Raw genomic sequence first — 20105 nt, forward strand, 5'->3', positions numbered from 1 at the left:
CTGGAGACTATTCCAAGTGACTTAGGTCACTAGGCGGGGTAAACCCTGAATTAGGTGCCAATTCATCACAGAGCACATCCATTTACACACACTCACTTACACACACTTGTGCCCTGTGAGGGATTGTCCAGCATGTACCCCATCTTGTGCCCAAAGTTTCCTGGGATAGGCTCCAGGCCCCTGTAAGCCTGTACATTCTAAGCAATATAGAGGATAAAAGAATGAATGCTAAAGTCTAATTCGTAAAAAAAATAAATAATAAATAAAAAAAATAACAAAATAAAATGTAAATGTTTCGATACAAAACCATATGTGCAAGAATCTAAGAATCATACTGTTTTGTATTGTTTGTGTGAGTGTGTTTTGTGCCATGTGATCTGTTGCCACCTGATCCGATGGGTTCTGTACCCTGCCTTGTGCACTAAGTTTCCTGATAGACTCCAGGTTCAGGTGTACAGACAATGGATGGATGGACTTTTGTGCAATGTAGTTACTGTATCTTTGCATTGTTTTTTTACTATTGAATTTTACACATCGGAATTTTATAACGTGACGTTTTTTTTGTCGTTTTTTTTAAAATTACATATTAAGAAATATTTCCCCTTCTCATAAACACGAATTAAATGACTTGTTATTAGTTGTATTATCGGCCCCGTGTCGATACAAACCGGTTGTATCGACCAGCTCGCGGATGTATCGCTGGTCTCTGGGGGTTCTGGTCAGTTCTCGCGCAGCTCGAGTTCCGTTCTCGCGATACGTCGCGTTGTTTCCGGTGTTGTGAATTGTCTCTGGAAAGATGGCGGTTAGCATCCGAGCTCGTCCTATCCGAAGTATACGGATGCGAGGTGAGATTCAGCGGCTTTCGCTTACAGGGCTGTCACTTTTCAACGTGTCTACGCAGTGTGTTTTATTATCTGCCAGTTGTTTTGGAGCAATTTGTTTATGCTTACGGTTGTTTTGTGGTTTTTATGCCGACAGGTCGGAATGACAGCGGGGAGGAAAATGTACCACTGGATCTCATCAGAGGTGGGTTTAGTCCCGTTAGCAACATGCTAATGTACACACATATCCGGAATTTTCGGCTTGTGTTTTGGGACCGTGTCGGTTTTTAGTCTCGCGTTGTGCTGTTTCAGGACGCTTTTGATGGTGGGCGTTAAAGCATCACGCAGACTGGGTGTGTTTTAGGGGTTAAGTTGGTCTGTGCTTTAGGGCAGGCTAAGCTAACATAGCTATGGGCCACAAACCTACAGCTATTACTTCTGGATGTGGGCTATCTGCTTTAACTATATGGAGGTGATAAATACCTTGTTTTGATGTTATAAAGCCTCATGATCTGCAGCAGAGCCGTGACATTGTTTAGAGCACATTGGGTAACCGGCTCTGCTCATCTTGGTGGCGGGGTTTGTTTTGGTGTGTGTTTGTTTGGAGTAAAAGGCATGCTGTGTGTCAGGTGCTTCATCACATATCTGTCCTGACATTAATGCTGTAAGATCTGTAATGTGCATGAGTACAGGCAAACCGTCCTGAAATCTGAAGCAGGGTCTCAGTGTTTTGGTCCATGGGCTCCAAGATTCTCGACACCTGTATGGCAGTGTGTTTACAAAGATTACGATATACAGTATGTGCATGTTATAATGTTCACTTTTTTAAATGGATGATTCATACTGTCCTAGTCTTGTGTTTATTTAGTTTAACTCTCTAGATCATGTCTCTCCCGCCCCAGGACTGTGTTTTGCTCCTGTTAACTTTGCATACAGTTCTCTGGTGTATTTATTTGTTTGTTTGTTTATTTATTTATTTTCCAGCTATATGGCTTCTCACACACCATTCTCTATAACAGCCACTTACTGGAGAATGAGGAGTCTATGAAGGAGTCTAAGTTTAAAGAGAAGAGGGTTAAGGGTTATGTGCTGGTGTGTATGGTGTGTGTTTAATAGCTGTTGTTTGTTAGAAAGTTCAAAATAGTGTCAAAGGCAGCGGTGTCATTTACCTCATCTAGTCGATCTACACCAAGACCCTAGACGGTCCACTGCATCACTTCCAACAAGTAATCAAGCAGCATTGGACATAACGTAGGAGTAAGTGTTAACCATAAATGTTAACCAAAGAAAGTATTGACCATAGAGCAGCATGTTGATAAAAGAAAAAACTTTAAAGTTTGTTTCATTGAAGAATAAGTATTGGGTGCATGTTAAATTAAGATGAGTATGGCAGAGATGGGGGGCAAAATTGATTAAGTTACATATCACAATTCTTTTGGGTATCAATTCATGTATCGCCACATTGACTCCAAAATATATATTTCTTTTTTTTATAAATTTTTAATTTGAATAAATTTGCAATTGAGGTGGCGATGTTTTGTTGTTTTTCTATAATAATAATAATAATAATGATAATGTTACTTATTTGCTGAGTTTGTTTAGAATTGTTACGAAACTGAAAAAAATGGAATTGGAATATTTTAAAAAATGTGATGCAAAATCACAATACAAATTTAATCGGCACCTAGACAGTGTGATATAGAATCGACTGGACCCTCGAAGACATGTTTGTTAATGCACTAGATCTAATCTTACATGCTTTCTGTAACAGCTTGGAGACAGTGCGTGTCAGAGTTAAAGCTCTAACTGAAAGTTTTTTTCAGGCAGTGGAAGGTTTTCAGGACAGAGAAGTTATATACTGAACTAGATGGATGTTATATACTATGTGGATTCGGCACAGTCTTAGCCCTGATCAGTCTCTCTGTCCTATTTTATAATCTGGCTGAATTGAATTTGACATCCAGTGTGAATAATCACCATAATGACCACTGGTCTCGCTTCTGAAAGATTGGATGCATTTCTAGTATATCAGAAAGTTTGGTTGGATATCCTGCAGCGTGAGCGAAGGCCGATTTAAAACATATACTTTAATGTGACTTGTCACATACACAAGAAATACAAATCACACAAGGGCTGGTGAAAAAACACCTGTATGTAGCTGCTAAAACGTGAGCACTAACAGGAACTAACTTGATAACATGTAGCGGTAAAAGTGTGACATTGTTCTTTAAAAAACATCATAATGCTAAAAGATCTTCTGCCGTTTAAGAGGAATTAAAGTATTAGGATTTTTTTAAGTTATCAGGCTCTGGGCAATAAAAGCAAATAATTTTCATTATCCTGTCAAGATTATTTTTTTGTAATTTTAGGCCCCCCAAGTGTCTGTTCCTTATGTAAATAGAACCTTCGCTATATCAGACATAGTTTTGACGTATTAACAGGAAGCTTTCTTATGCTACAATTATACAGGCATTTTTTTTTCTTTCTGTCTTCACCTCCATCTGTGCTGTAAGCCAGCTGCTAGTGGCCATGTGTAATGAATCAGTGTGTGGGAAAACTGTTTAAAATGATTAAATTATGACCAACGCTTGAATTTTTTTTGCACAATGATTTCCCAGTGCTCAGATGGGAGCAATTTTACACGTTGAGGTGGGTGGTGTAATTAATATTGAATTATCTCTGGCCTTTTAGTTTTTACAGACTGCTAATACACATGTCTGATTAAGATTTCTCTGTACTTCACTATATTTGAAATTGTGGTAAAGATTATGCATTGTGCCATGTGATTTTAAAGGATTTTCAAACATTTGTTCTCCAGTAAGTGTGCACTCTTTTCTTTTCTCTTCGGATGAAAAACAAACTAAAACTAGGTATAAGTTTTAAAATCTAAAGCTAATATAGGCGCTGTTTAAAAAGCGATGTGTTGCTTACATTTTTAGCACAGGCTGTGTGCAGGTCCCCACCCCCTACAAAGGCATTTAGCTTAATAGGCAAAACAAGCAGCTTGTTTTCAAAATGAGATGAGGATGTAATACGCATGAAATTTATTAGTACATCATAGACACACCCATCACTAATTTATCCTCAGATCGTATCCCATGTCAGTCGATCTTGTCAGCCCAGAGTTTAAGAAGTGAAAAAATATGTGGGGGTGAGGAAAATGCATGAGTGGTAAAACCCTGCCTTCTCCAATCTTAATGCTTATCTGATTCCCTGGAAGGAAACAGCTGTTTGTATTTTCAACACGTTCCTCTTTCACCAAACCTGAGACCTGATTCTGTAACTGTATTTCTGTTTTTGTTTGGTGATTGTGTGACTCTGAAATCATGGTTGCTGAATGTTTATCACTGTTTGGGATAATAGTAACCCCGTAATTCTGTTTTCTTCTCGTTTCAGACCCTAAAGACAACCTGCGAGAGATTCTTCAAAACGTGGCCAAGCAGCAGGGTGTCTCCAACATGCGCAAACTGGGTCACCTCAACAACTTCATTAAGGTTTGTCTCCAGGGAATTAGATTGCTGACGTTCATTCACTAAAGTGTTTTTTTAGTATTTTTTGCTTTTGGGGCATATGCTATGTGTTTCATCGCATACGTCTGTACTACTGCTCGTGATGTCTGAGTTCACATAATGGTTGAGGATGTTTTCACTGAAATACAAGCATGCGTAGTAAAATGACATGGTTGATGGCCTACATTTGCAGAATACTTTAAGGCTGTATGGAGTTGGAATAATTTTGTCCTATCTTGGGGCCATCTCTTCTGATCATTCAGAATATTAGATTTGTGACCATATGAGGCAATGTTCAAGGGAAAGGTGTTTAAGACAGTGGTGAGACCAGCAATGCTCTACGGCTTAGAAACAGTGGCACTGAAGAACAGAGTTGGAGGTAGCAGAGATGAAGATGTTCAGATTCTTTTTGAGAGAGACATGGATGGATAGTATGGAGTGATATCCCAAACAATATTCAAAAGGAATTGCAAATTGCATTTGCAATTGTGTTTCCCATATGTGGACGCACAAAGTGCGCCATAATTCAAATGCAATTGCAAACTTTGCATTGCTGTTTCGCCTTCGTGAACGCACACTGACTGCCAAATTTCGAATGAAAAAGAAAAGTCCATTTGCATTTCCCATGTCTTACAAGTCATGAACCTGTCATATTTAAATAGCAAAATCAATGACCACGTTTGCTTTTTCACTTTCTCTTCGACGCGCGTCAAGCCGGCCAAAATTCAAGTGCAATCACTAATTCATTTGCAATTGCATTTCCAACGCGTTACACGGAAACCTGTCAATCGGCGTCTATACTGTGGGCGGGATTGTGTGGGGAGTGGCGTCACTCGCAGTCGCCGACCAAGAGGGGGAAATTTGAGCAATGGAGTTGAACCGCAGTAAAGTTGTGTTATGCGCTAAAATGCCCCGGATTGCAGCCTCCACAAAATCTATCAAATATTTTAGGACATCACAATCAAAAATTATTATTAATATTATCAAATATATTATATAAGTATTATCAAATATATTATTACTTTTATAATTAACCCTAGGCACGTGACAAATTAATACACAAAAATTAAGACTCGTAATTTGCTATTTAAATATGACAGGCTTGTGACTTGTAAGACATGAGAAATACAACTGCATATCGACTTTTCTTTTTCATTTGAAATTTGGCAGTCAGTGTGCGTTCACGAAGGCAAAACAGCAAACGGTAATGCAAAGTTTGCAATTGCGTTTGATGTATGGCACACTTTGTGCGTCCACATATGGGAAACGCAATTTCAAATGCGTTTTGCAATTCCTTTTGAATATTGTCCGTGATATCACTCCATAGGATAGGATCAAGAATGAGTTTATCAGAGGGACAACCCATGTTAGATGTTTTGGAGTCAAGAGAGTCAGAGAGGCCAGATTGAGGTGGTTTGGATATGTTCAGAGGAGAGATCGTGTGAGCATATCGGTAGAAGGATGCTGAGGTTGGAACTGCCAGGCAGGAGGTTTAAAGGAAGACTAAAGAGGAGATTTATGGATGCAGTGAGAGAGGACATGAAGTTAGTTGGGGTGAGAAAAGTGAAAGCAGAGAATAGAGTTAGATGGAGGCAGATGATTCTGAAAGGCGACCCCTGAAAGGGATTAGCCGAAAGACAAAGAAGACGACCATATGAGCCAATGTTTTTAAAATTATTTATAATAATGTGAAAATTGTTAGTTATACCCCATGAATTCTTTCATGATTATTTGTAAAAGAGTCATAAATGAAGATTTGAGCACTTTAATCACAGTTCATGACTGACCTCTGCTGATAAATAAGATTATTGGCTGTGGTCCAACCTGAAAGTCAGTGACTTGTGCATGATTTGTAAATACAGTGAAACCTGCGCTGCGGAATTGTGGGTAATCGTCTCCCCTGCTGAGTCTTGGTGGGCGTCTTTTACTGGTATAATTAACATCCGTGCATGCGTGTACTGTTTACTATAACACTGTGATCACGTATGTATGCGTAGAAAATCTTTTATTTTGTGTCTGTATGCGTGTGTGTACAGTGCGCGTGTAAAGCTAAAGCAAGTCTTATTAGAGAGGTTTTAGAGTTAAAGATCCATTTTTTCTCTCTGTATCAGCCTGCTCTTTGTGTTTGTGTGCGTGCGTGCATCATTGAACACCGTGCCCCACACACACACACACACACACGCACACACAGACCCCTCCTACTTTCGCCTTCATAGAGACACACACTCTTTCTCTCTGCTCTACACAGAAACACTGCTCTCACTATTCTTTTCTAAGGAAAAATGCAAGTAAAATTTTTTTTTTTTTACTTTACATCAGTGATTCCATTAGTGTGTCGCTCAATCGAGTGTCATTAAAAAGATTTCTTGTTTATTTTACCAATAAAACAGTGTTTCCGTTGTGTGTGCACGTGCATATGTGAAAAGAGGGAGGAAGGGTGTATAAGACGAGAGAGGGAGGGGGTCCTTACTTTAGCTTCACACATACATAGCGCATGCGCGCATAAATGGAAACATTTATCTGTCGGGATTTATTTTAACCCTTTTTTTTTAAAGGTAAAGTGCAGGTTAATTTGTTACATTTTTATTTTATATTTTGTGTTAATTATTTTTACATATTTATTTTTTGGGCTGTGGAACGAATAATTTGAGTTTCTATTATTTCTTATGGGAAATTTTGATTTCGAGTGTTTTGGAATACGAGCCCACTTCCTAAATCAATTGTACTCGTAATTCAAGGTTCCACTGTAAACGTTTTAAACAAAATTAGGATTTGTAGTTTACTTGTTCTTTTTCAAACACATTATTTACATTATTTCTGTCTTTAGTTAACATTGTTTAGTTTATATGATGGTGCTTAATACCTTTTAGTGATTTCTACAAAAAACATTTGTGATTGTTTTAGCACCTTTTCTTTTCTTTAAGCACTTTTCCCCAGAACACTTGTGACACAGTTAAATGTAAAACTTTTAAAGCTTTATGTAAAACATTTATCGTATAGCTGTTTTTTTTCTAATTAATGGATATCACTTCTGAAACATGTCACTCCCTAGGTTCTAAAAAAAGTATCTTGTAATAAATATTTCAAATAATTTTCATGATTCATACTTGTGTTGCTATTGTAATCACACCACCATCATCCTAGTTTATGATTTACCTAGATAGTTTACTCTATGAACTGTAACAATGAACTATAAATGTTACTGCCTTTTTAGTAAGAACGCTAACCTAACATGACACACCTATGATTAAGTTTATTTGTTTATGTAGAATTATTATATAAAGTGTACTAACATGAATCTCATATCTCACTCAGCTCCTTTGCCATGTTGGCCATTCAGAAGAGAAGTTTGGCTTTACTTATGATGAGATCATCATCTGGTGAGTCTTGCATCAAGGATATATATATTTTTTTGTTTATTTGTTTTTCAATAAGAGATCTAGCACACTGCTGTTGAGTTGTCTAAAATATCTGGATCTTGTCTGTTTGCCAGCCTCCGATTGGCTCTACTTAATGAAGCGAAGGAGGTACGAGCTGCAGGTTTACGAGCTCTCCGCTACCTGATTAGAGACAGCACCATCCTCCAGAAGGTGCTCCACTTCCGAGTGGATTACCTGATTTCCAGGTGTGTCTGCATCGGTCCAACACATAATCAGTGTTTTAAAAAGCCATTTATTTTATAATCCAGCCTAATTAGGTTAAAAAATCTAGACAATAAACAAGACCTCTAGATCAGAAGTGAACAAACTGATGTCACTATAAAAAAAATCACTATATAAACAGGTATTCTTTTTGCTCTAGAATTTTTTAAATAATAATAGAAATAAAATAATTTAAATTGGAAGAACACAATGTAATCATGTCAGGTTTTCCACTGATGTTTATGGACATTTTATGAAAAGAATTGTCAGTGTAAGCAGTATAACAAAGTGTTCAGGACATCTAGAGAGAAGAAAAAGTGAGACGCGATGATGAGAAAAGACTGCTTGTTGCTGCTATAATGTAGGTGAGAACAGGAACTAACATTGTGGACATTGCACAACATTTTGTGACAAGTTTATCTATAATAAAGCAATGTAATTATTGGCTACCTGTTCTGGTATAGGAGGAAAAAACACTTTTATAACACCATGACTCAAAGTTTTTATCTGTACTACCACTTTTAACATTTTAATTATTTATAGATTAAAGCTAAATTATGCTGGATGGAGGTTTTTTCCCCATTCATAGAGCATTTTCTTAACATGGAAATAATTTAAGATGAAATAATTAAGACTCATTAATTAATAGTAATGCTCTCAGTGTAGGATAATAATGTTTAAAGTAAATACATTGACCAGACTAAATATAACAATCTTCAGGTTCAGAGTTGAGTATGAGGGTGAGTAAAGCACTTGTTATGAGAAACAAATCTGTTTGGATAGATAAAAATACATCCACAGACAAGAGCCTCAGTCACGACAGTGGCAAAAAGAGAAGGCGATATAAGCCCAAAAAGCTTGGTAGCTGAGTTAAGTTAAAAAACTTAAACCATAACCATAACATTCCCACCTGTCCTAGCTAGCTTATTAGTTAGTTAACTAGTTAGGCCAGCTTCCTTTCTGGGCTTTATTCATTTTCAGTAATGCATATCAAATAAAGGCGTATGGCTGATTATGAGGAGAAAACCATTATAAAATAATTGCACAGCCAGAAATTTAGATTTTTACATGATTAATTGTGCAGCACATCACTTACTGGTAAACTTACATTTGCTATTACCAATAGCTACATGGAAGCCTTGGAATATTGGTAATTACATTTTTATCATAAATATTTTTCCACTAAAAAGATGAATTTTTGTACTTTTAAGTCACTCAGTTTTCTTTTTGAAAAAGCTGGAGAATAAAACTAGCAAGTGTGAGAGCAAATAGTTTTGGTGTCAGGTATTCCATACACACTATGAAGTAAAAATTTTATTTAATATGCTAGTAATTATTATCTAGTGGTTATAATTATACTGTAGGTTCACCCACATATAAGCGGATGGTCGTAATCTTCATCATGCGAGTCTCCACAGAGTGAGAAGTAGGGATATTTTCTTCTAGAGGCATGTTGTTGGTAGCAATAGAAATTCATCCTCTGTAGCTTACTCTACATGAAGACTAAATCAGCTCCAGTTAGAAAATACAATTGTGATTTGTTTCTGAGTGTGTGTGTTAGCATGAGGAGTCAGCTGTAGTTAGGATCAGTGTGAGGGTTGTGAGGTTCTGCAGTTCAGCGATGCAGCAGGAACACCGCGTTCCCCTTGAGCACATCTCACCCCGCAGCGGCAGCTCATCTCTGAACGCGATGTTCCTGTCTCAAGCATGCCTCATACAGCTCAAATAAAAAGGCACTCTTGGGTGAACTTCTCAGCCTTATCACAAGCCTGGGGTAAATCCTCCAGAACCTTCTACAGCTTAACTCATTTTATATCCTCCAGCAGGTGCTATGTCTTGTACATCAATGTTCTGTTCCTGACTTTTATACAGGACTAATGTGGCTTCATGAAATTAAGAAAGCCTCTATATCAATAAACACCAATAGTAATCACACGGTTCAGTAATAATAATAATAATAAAACCTTAATTTTTAGAGATGCTTAGTTCAGTGACATTTGATACCACCGGTTTTTGATTTTTTTTTTTATTCTAATTCAAATTGTTACATTTTCTATTACAGCAGGTTTGACACTGCAAATCACTGGTTCTTGTGTATGTACAGTAGGGATGGGATTAACCAGGGACCGGCAAAATGAGATTATCAGTATACCTAGGTGTTGATTCAATTTGTTTTGCGATTCTGTTAGCATCACAATTTTATAAATATCCTATTTGATTTTTGTTATAATTCTAAAAAAAAACTTACCACACAGGATGCTGCACTGCCTGCCAGTGTGTGAAAAGTGTGTGGCCACCTGCTGGATTATAGAAGAACTTTAACATATTACCACCTTAAATGCAAATATATAGAAATCAAATAATAATAATTGCCAGACCTGAAAAGATTCTAAACCTTCGTAAAAGCTTAGGCACATGTGTGATGTAATTGATGAATCTCTGTTTTTGCTCACAGCTAACAGAGCTGTATAGAGCACAGTATGACACACTGTCCTGTCTATGTTTGATTGTGCGGGTGTGTAGGTGCATTGACATTCAGCAGAGCAATGAGGTAGAGCGAACTCAGGCACTTCGGCTGGTGAGGAAGGTGAGTAGCTAACTTAACTCTTTACTCATGGTGCTATTTAAATAGTGCAGTGAGTAATGTTTGCATTGATCATTTTTAACACACTGTTTGCATTGCTTTAAGCATTAGTGAGTACTACAACTAACTGGTTTTGCTAGTACAATAATTGTTTAAATGTAAAAAACATTTAAGGGCTGTTTTGTTTAGCAGTGTTCTGGATGATTTGGATCAGTTAATAGTTTTAAACGGTCCACAACACATCACCCCGGCATAGATTATTTTTCTGTAATAACACACTGCTTCCCATTAGAGTAATTCATTGAAAAAAGAAAAAGTCCTCTGTGGATTAAATTGTTTAAATGCTGCAGAAGTTTTATATTTTAAATCGAGAGAGAAAAAAGCCTGGGGCAGATAAAATTCATAATATTTATTTTACTCTTTGTTCACCTTACACCATTTGTTGACTTTGTTAATTTTATTGTCTTTTTCCTGCTCTTTTCCACTCATTCTCTGAATTTATTTAATATAAGCCCATAAGAGCATTACAAAGTATAACAATTTTCTTATTGCTGTTTCAGATGATCACTGTGAATGCTCAGCTCTTCCCAAGCTCCATCACTAACTCCCTTATCGCCGTGGGCAACGATGGCATACAGGAGCGAGACCGAATGGTGCGCGCCTGCATCGCAATTATATGTGAACTTGGTGAGTAAATAAATGGCCACACATATATGCTTTGTTTTTTTTTTTTTCCTTCTGCCTAATTGGTATGGTAATGTATATCGTTTGTGCAGCACTGAAGAACCCAGAGATCGTGGCTCGGCGTGGTGGACTTAAGACCATCTTAAAGAATGTGATCGACTGTCAACTTAGCCGCATCAATGAGGCACTAATGACCACCATCCTGCATTTATTAAATCATCCTCATACACGGCAGTATGTGCGCTCAGACGTTGAGCTGGAGGTACATGCTTTTATTTCTCTAACTCCAAAAAACCTGACCTACATTTTTTTTTAAATAGAGCTGGACATACACATGAAACAGAAAACGCAGTCTGTATTGTGAAAATCAAATCATCTTTCACTTACTTTAAAGGGGTCATCCAGCCCCATTTTTAAATGTTAATATGATTCTTTAGGGTCCTAATGAAAAGTTTGAAATATACTTTAATTAAAAATTCTCAATGGTTGTGGTCTCAGCAACCTGTTTCAGTACATGCTCCTTTAAATGCTTATGATCTCTGCTGAGCCCGCTCCCCAGTTCTGTGGGGCGTGTCTTCACAACGCACGTTGGGTATAGCCACGGGAGTGTAGTCCAGTGCGGGCAATGCTTTGGACTGCATTACCCACAAAGCATTGCCCACAACGCAGTGCGGCCAATGCTTTGTGGGTAATGCAGTCCAAACTGGAAAAAGCTGGAATATAGAGCCTGAGCCTGTTTTCTTAAGTAGTTTTTGGTTTGATTTAAGTACGGAACCTACGTGGAAGTTTGTGATATCGCCTGACAACGCAGAAATAAAAAAAATGGATATGCATCGACCCGTTTGTCTTTCCTATCACTGCACGGGCATGAATTAACGGCCTGTTACGCTGCCGCGAGCAACAACAACAAAAGCGGAGAAGCTTACAAAAGAGATACGAACTCGATGTGTTTACTGATGTGTTTACATGACTTCTTAATCTTTGACAGACATCGTTATAAACCATCCAACGTTACAAAGGTAAGCATAATATAGTTTTCCGACTACGTACACAGTTTGCAACTAGACAATCACCTTAATGCATTGTTTATTATAAACGGGCGATTAGGGATTATATAGAGACAGATGTACATAGAGAAGACTACATAACCATGTTCTATGAGAGTGTAAGTTAACTTACACTCCACATTCATCGTGATTATTAGAAAAGGCGATCTGCAAAGATTCATAAAAAAAGAAATCTTCACCAGGCTTGGTGAGTGTGATGAAGCAGGAACACGAAGCGTTAGTACAGATCCATTTTTTAGGAGCAGCTTCCTAGCAAAACCTGCTTTATATTGACCCGCGTTTATAAAGCAGTCTAGTGAAAAATGATTAGCGCAAACATGAACGCATTTAGGTAGATTGGCGGGGATGTTAGCTTCAAAAACAAAATTCAGCCACTGCGTCCTCAGCGGCTTAGATGTCGGTAGTGAATGACGACTGCTGTGTTTGCTATTACACCCAACAACTGTACACCACACTCGCTTAGGCGACATTTTGCTCCAGTGGCGAAAAACAATGGCCGACAGCTTCTTCTCACTCGGGGCGGGTCTTTGCTAAAACATCAGTGTCAATCAACTATAGTAGGAGCAATTAATTTAATAAATGAAAAGAAAATCACTGGGCAGCTCCTAACACACATTTCAATCCAAACAGCTTGAAAAAGTGCATGTAGGCCCGTATGACTCCTTTAAACGTAGTTAATTACCCAAGACGCTTTTGATGATAAAACAGCAATCAAGATGAACATGAATAAAAATTGTTTAAATGGCCACTGTATTCTAAATTGTAATATGCCAGGGGTACAGAATTAAAATTTAAGGTCCAGTCAATAAAATTTCTTACAGTTTTGTACAGTCCAAGTTACAGTTTGTGTGGATTCAGAATACAAACCATTTTTAATTAGTCTTTAGGGAATCATTTGCAAGCTGTTGGGCTGTAAATTAATGTGAAAAGTCTCTGGCTGCTCTGTCATGCTGGGCTCTCAGTGTTAGTATTTTACGTGCTCTCACCACAGACTGAGAACTGCTTAATTAATCAATGGCACTTCACATTACTGCTTGGTGTTAGCTCTTTATTACAATTATTGCTGACTGACAATAATATGTTCTGGAACACAATATATTTCTTATTTTTTCTTACTTTAGACTTTCATGGCTTTATCTGTTTGGCAGCATGGACAGGGAAACTCCTCCTTTAAATCAGACAGCAGGTTATACCTGGCTAAACTAGGTGAAAAGGAAACACTTATTAGTAAATACAACGCACTTTAATGCTTCAGACATCTGTGTTTGCTGATATATATGTAAGTCATGCAACTTAACAGCCATTGAAATAATCAGTCCTTCCATTTTTATTTTTTTTTTACACTTAGTGAATCAAGTCTGCCAGATTCAGAGAACATGAGCCATTGTTAGTGTTTGTCATATAAGCTGAAAGAAAAATGATGATTCATTGTCTGAGTTTTTGCTTCAAAGTGGAGAAAATATTTTTAGGTAAAAATGTGGTGTGACCGCTGCACAGGGTACAAATATTAGATATTTACAAGAAATTTACAGCGAATTATCACATTTAAAGGAAAATAACGAGTTCTTCAGATGTACATACTTCAGAATTAAAAATACAAGGGTGATTATCAACATATGGACTATAATATGGATATGTTATCCTCAGGTTACGATAGGGCCTGAAACCTGTAAATCAGAATTCAGACTTTTTTTTTTATTTTTTATTTCCTTCCTTAGCAAATCCTGGCACCTTACACAGACTTCCACTACAGACACAATCCTGACACAGCAGAGGCACAGCTTAAGTAAGACTACAATTCCAATCATGCCATTGGCTATTAAACGCTCCTTTTTTGTTTGTTTGAATTGCACCTTGGTTTGACCTTTTCTTTACACTAGGGAGGACAGAGAGGCTCGTTTTCTGGCTAGTAAGATGTCCATCGTTGCTTCTTTCCGCTCGTGGTCTGGTAAGCTTATTAGACGTATGATTTCAAACTGTTTATGCAATGCATTATCAAGTTATATTATGACATACTTTTAGCTAGTGTAAAACCCGTGACTCTTTTATAACCTCTGTCTCCATACAGGCATCATTAACCTCTGCAAGTCAGGCAGCTCTGGCATCCAGTCTCTTATCGGCCTTCTCTGTATACCGAATATTGAAGTGAGGGTATGTAGTACTTGGTATTCACAGGTGACAGAAGTGATTGTTCATAGAAACAGTATGTTAGAGCTGTCAACCAAAAAAATCTGCAAGAACTTTAAATAATACTTTAAACATGAACAGCAGATGAGATGAATGTGGAAGGTCTGACAATCTTTTAAACTCTCCGATATTAACTTTCTCCTTGAAAGCCACACTCCATTCCCCATCTCTCATTAATAACCTCTCTGGAGATTCCAGACTGAAATAGATGTTGACACAGGGCTCTTGCTTTCTGTCTCAGTAAATGGAAAATGTTTATAGTTTGTTAATAATCTGACAGCGTGTGTTTTGATTCAGCTAATTTTAGACGAGTATGTAGTTAGGATCAGTTTACTACATAGTACAGCTAAAGGTTTGTTGACATCTTAATATCACACTCGTATGTGTTTTTTGAAAATCCAATTAAATATCTAGTTTTGCTGTTATAATACAGCACTCTACTATACACCATTTAACCACTACTCTTCTGGCAAAGTTTTCTACTAGATCAGAGTGTGGCTGTGTGAATTGTTCCATTCAAAGTGTTTAGTGAGTTCAGGTACTGATGTTTTCATGGGACTCACTTTGTGCTTAGAGGCATTGTCATGCTGGAACATGTTTAGGCTTATCCCTTTTGTAAAGGTAAATTAAACTGCTACAGCATACAAGGACACTGGGTAGAATTGTGTGCTTTTAACGCTGAGGTAATGGTTTGGAGAATAACAAATGGGCGTAAGTTTGGGGCAAGAGATATAAAACAAACAGGTAGCTTGTGAAAAGATGTATGATTGACATTGCAGTACATATATACACATGGGACACTAATGCTATACTGACCGTAATAATATATTTTTTAATCTGCTTTAAATTATTTCTCAACAGAAGGGGCTTCTTGACGTGCTGTATGACATTTTCCGACTCCCAGTTCCTGTAGTTACCCAAGACTTCATTGAAGCGCTTCTTAGTGTTGGTGGGTGATGACATAATACAATGTGGTTTACAGAAACTACTGATGTTTTATAATTTGTTCAAGTAAAGTTGTCTGTAATAGGACTCCTAATAGAAATAATAATTTTCTCTGTAGATCCTAGTAGATTTCAAGACAGTTGGAGGCTGTCGGATGGCTTTGTGGCCTCAGAAGCCAAAATTATCCTCCCTCATCGGGCACGGTCAAGGTAAGAGCTTTGGAGAGAGAGAGAGGTGTATAAGTGTCAGGGCTGATAGAGTGAGAAATCTTGTACTATCATAGCAAAGGGTTGTGAACCTTATTTTAAATTTAATTGCCTTTTGAAATGCACAACTTATGCTCATGGCTTATGCTTTCTTCAGTGGATAATCTTACTTGGATCCTGTAGACTGCTGCTGCACTCATAAAGACACGTATTGCAGTTTATCCATTTTGCCAGCTCACTATGAGTTATTAATAAAGAATTTGTATTTTAATTTCAGTTAAGAAAAGTTTACAGTGAAATATAGATGGTTAGGTTTTAGCACTATCCAAAGACTGCATTTTTTTTTGTTTGAGTGTAAAAATGTACACAAATTAAATTTGACTGATACTTATTTGTATTAAAAAATGTAAATATAAAAAAATACTTAATAGTATCAGTAGTCAACTGACAAAGATTTGTAATGTCTACATTGTCATAAAAAAATTATGATAATTATATTCTGTCATGTTTCTATAGGCCTGACCTGATGGATAACTACCTTGCACTTGTACTGTCTGCCTTCATTAATAGTGGACTTTTAGAGGTATTTTTTTTTCTTTTTTTCTTGACACTTTAGTGAAATGTACTTTAAGGTTTTTTTTTTTTAGTGTTAAAAGTAGAAGTCCTCTGAATATTTTGACTGCAGGGAAGATTGTACAACAATAAAAATGTTTACATATGCAATGCTTGCTCAGTTAAAAAAGGAGGCAGTGATTCTAATCTAACTAACCTTTTGTCAAATTCAGCTAATATCTCCTCATAGTCTACTGGCAAGCAGTATTGTTTGTGGGGTGAAAACCGATTCCTGTGCAATCCAATTTGTTGCTGCCCTGGCAATCTGCTGCCATGAATTTGTCGGGCGGAGCTTCAGAGGAAGCACTGAAGGAAGAGGGGGGGGGGGTATTTTTGTGGCTGTTGAGTTCAAATATCAGCAGTCTTTCTCTAGTATAACTGACTCCCCCTCTAAACCTGGTTGTCCTCAGGGGTTGGTGGAAGTTGTCACAAGCAGTGAAGATAGTGTTTCTGTATGTGCTACCATCCTCCTCGGAGAACTCTTGCACATGGTATCTTTTCATTTTTACTTTATTAGCTAATGATGACTTTCTTCTGCATTCCTTTCTGAGTCAGTGAATTGTACTTCTTTTTCCTGCAGGCCAACACCATCCTCCCTCACTCCCACAGCCATCACCTACACTGCCTGCCCACTCTGATGAACATGGCGGCTTCATTCGACATCTCTCAGGAGAAGCGGCTGTAAGTCTTCTCATGGTTTTAAGTACGGCTGCTGTTCATATGGCCTGGGACAAAGCAGGCCCTAATAAAAAAAAACACACACATGCGCGCGCGCACATACACCTTCATACATATATGTAAATGGGTATAACCCATAATTAAACAGTAATTTGTTTTAATAGATATTCAATATTGCAGAACTTTGTAGTACAACAGCCCTTCTTCCTTTTTCATCAGAAAAAGCTCTGTAATTAGCCATATAAGTTGGATGTAAAAGCTCTTATTACATAAATACCCCAGACAAAGCTGTTGAGCAATATTGTTTTCTAGGGATGCACCGAAATTTCGGCCGCCGAAAATTTTCGGCCGAAATAGCATTATCGGTTTCGGCCGAAACGTAAGAAAGCGCCGAAAATAAAAGCCGAAATTGTCGCCACGCCTCTCCCATCCTCCCGTCTCGTTCGCGCTGTCATTACGCATCAAACACGGAGTATGTCGGCGGTTTGGAAGCACTTCAAAGTTTCAGATGAGGACAGCAAAGTTGCAATATGCAAATTTTTTTTTATACAAACAAAAAGAAAATATTTTAAACATGTTTTTTAATGAAGCCATTTTTGGTTTCGGTATCGGTTTTCGGCCAAGTGCATCCAAAAATTTCGTTTTCGGCCCAGAATTTTCATTTCGGTGCATCCCTATTGTTTTCTTCACTCTGTGTGATTGAGGTGGAAGTCCCAGAACAACAGTCTATACCCCAAGAATGTTACCTAAAATCATAAAAAAAAAAATACTAAAATGGCATGATTGAATGACCTGGAGATGCATTAAAAGTGTTTCTAAGCCTCAATACTCCTTTTAACACCAAAATGAATAAAAAATAAAATAAAAAAGAACACTAATGTAGCAGTTAGTCTGGGTTTCAGGGCAGACAAAATGGTAATTATCAGAAGAGCAAATAAAATTGTCCCATCCATTGTATTAGAACTCTCTAATACAGACCTGCCTACATAAACTATTCTTCCTATTCATGCAATGTAGGATTCATGCAATGTAGGATTCATGCAGTGTAGGATTTTTTTTGTGGTATTTGTGCGAAGCTACACTTGGTTTGTACAGCTTAAAATAAAAAAATTAAAAAAAACAAAATTTTAACAACTGTCTGTTCACACACACTCACAAACTGCAGTTGTTGTAGTTAACGGTCATTACAGTAAAATACCTGTAAGGCAGAGTGATGCATGTAGTTAAAGGTCTCAGCTACTATCTATTATCATCACTTGTTCAATCAGATTACTCTGTTAGAACTAACTGTTGCGTAGTATTGCATTATTTAATTCTTCATACACTTTATAGGCAAAAGTATTTTTGCCAAACCTGTTAATTATTGAATTCAGGTGTCAGTCCCCTTTTCCCCAGTGAAGGGCAATCGTAATGCTTCAGGCAAGAAGAGTAGAAGCTGTTATAGCTGTAAAAAAAGGGACCAACTGCATATTAAGGTATGTATGTATGTATTGAGAGACAATATCATTGCAGGTTTGGCTAAATACTTTTGTCCATATAGTGTAGCAATGTGAGTTGTACACTGAGGTACATTTGTACAAGAAACTAAGGACATAATGAACAGCAGGTGAGCGTAATTAGGTTGCATTCACCTTTCCTCATAAGCAATAATTTGCAGGTTCCAGTAATTTTTAACCTGCATTTGTCAGCCAAATTGGGCAAAAACAAAGACAGAGATCCCATGTTTATTTTTTGTTAAAATCAAGCTAGTCAGCTAATTGTAATAAGTGATATATTTTGATGATTGTTCTCCTGTCAGTAGCATGAACTGGTATAAAGCAGTTAAGTTCTTTATGTGATTTTAATACAAGAAGGCATCAAAGGTAATTTTGAGGATTTCTCCCTCTATTTCTGTCTTTTGCTTCGTGCTGTGTTAGACGTGCAAGTGCTGCAGTAAACTACCTAAAGCGCTTCCATGAGAGGAAGAAGCGAGGTGCCAAACCCAACAGTCTTTACCTGGATCACATTGTTCGCAAGTCAGCTGCAGCCCAGTACTGTCGAGACCAGCACCTGCGGCCCCAGAAGGACATCTATGTCATTAAGGTACTGAGAGCAAATCTTCATTTTTTTTAAGCTCCAGGTTAAAGAAAATACCTTACCTCATGCGCTGAAATGCCAAATTTCACACTGATAATTAAACTGTTAATATGTTTAATTACCATGCAGATTAAAAATTAAAGTATTTACTTTGATTAACATTTAGCAGTGATGTCCAAATGCTCAATTTCAGACCAGAGTCTAATGTCATTAACATTCATGTAAAAATGGCTGCCGCTTTAAGTTCTGCGTATGCATGCCTGTTGTTTTGTTCCCAGGACACTGAGGATGCCCTGATGATGAACCTCAGAGACAGTCAAATTCTTAATCACAAACAGAACCTTGATTGGAACTGGATACTCATTGGTACAATATTAAAGGTCAGTAAGAAAAAAGAGGATGAAATGACAGGAGTTTAATGAGCAGTATAGTGTGTAATTTACTGTTATTTTGCAGTGGCCAAATGTCAACCTGCGCAACAACAAAGATGAACAAATGCACAGGTAAGAATATATTCAGTCTTAATATTTCACGTATCTTCATATTTCATTTAATGCTACTTTATATGGTGCATTTGATGATGATCTGGGTTTTCTTCTAGGTTTGTACGGAGGCTCCTGTTTTTCTACAAACCCAGCAGTAAGCTATACGCCAGCCTGGAGCTGGACCACAGCAAAGCAAAACAGCTGACGGTTGTTGGCTGCCAGTTCATTGAGTTCCTGCTGGAGTCAGATGAGGTAATTAAGGGGAAATACTCGTGCCCTCAGGACTTGTTCCTTTGCCAGTTATTTTTTTTTTGTTGCATGCCTGCTTATAAATTGGTGATTGTTAAATCTTGATTTGATTGAACCTCTTGTACCAGGATGGTCAGGTGTACCTGGAGGACCTGGTGAAGGACATTGTGCAATGGCTGTCATCGTCCTCTGGACTCAAGCCCGACCGTAGTCTACAGAGCAACGGTCTCCTCAACACACTCAGTCAGCATTACTTCCTCTTCCTGGGTACTCTCTCCGCCCATCCAAGTGGCGTTAAGTTGCTGGAGAAATGCAGTGTCTTCCAGTGGTGAGTTAAAAGCACAATGAAGAACTTTCCTTA

General features: G+C 37.7%; 1 protein-coding gene across 3 annotated transcripts in view; it reads left to right on the top strand.

Moving 5' to 3' along the window:
• Nucleotides 1-783: 783 nt before the first annotated feature.
• Nucleotides 784-20105, top strand: part of rictorb (RPTOR independent companion of MTOR, complex 2b) — a 39753-nt gene continuing 20431 nt past the window's right edge. For 2 of the 3 annotated variants that reach the window (XM_053478129.1, XM_053478130.1), the window contains exons 1-21: nt 784-845; nt 979-1026; nt 4218-4315; nt 7646-7710; nt 7824-7955; nt 10495-10558; nt 11116-11242; nt 11332-11501; nt 14025-14092; nt 14187-14254; nt 14375-14457; nt 15355-15442; nt 15557-15647; nt 16161-16227; nt 16667-16747; nt 16837-16937; nt 18851-19016; nt 19289-19390; nt 19467-19513; nt 19612-19747; nt 19873-20072. In XM_053478129.1, the coding sequence (XP_053334104.1) occupies nt 797-845; nt 979-1026; nt 4218-4315; nt 7646-7710; nt 7824-7955; nt 10495-10558; nt 11116-11242; nt 11332-11501; nt 14025-14092; nt 14187-14254; nt 14375-14457; nt 15355-15442; nt 15557-15647; nt 16161-16227; nt 16667-16747; nt 16837-16937; nt 18851-19016; nt 19289-19390; nt 19467-19513; nt 19612-19747; nt 19873-20072 (2051 nt within the window). In that variant the 5' untranslated portion in view covers nt 784-796. Of the gene's footprint in view, nt 846-978; nt 1027-1987; nt 2079-4217; nt 4316-7645; nt 7711-7823; nt 7956-10494; nt 10559-11115; nt 11243-11331; nt 11502-14024; nt 14093-14186; nt 14255-14374; nt 14458-15354; nt 15443-15556; nt 15648-16160; nt 16228-16666; nt 16748-16836; nt 16938-18850; nt 19017-19288; nt 19391-19466; nt 19514-19611; nt 19748-19872; nt 20073-20105 lie in introns of those variants that run through there. The other variant, XM_053478131.1, reaches the window with a different exon arrangement.

The sequence above is a fragment of the Clarias gariepinus genome, chromosome 19 (assembly GCF_024256425.1).
Source record: "Clarias gariepinus isolate MV-2021 ecotype Netherlands chromosome 19, CGAR_prim_01v2, whole genome shotgun sequence".
Classification (NCBI taxonomy): domain Eukaryota; kingdom Metazoa; phylum Chordata; class Actinopteri; order Siluriformes; family Clariidae; genus Clarias; species Clarias gariepinus.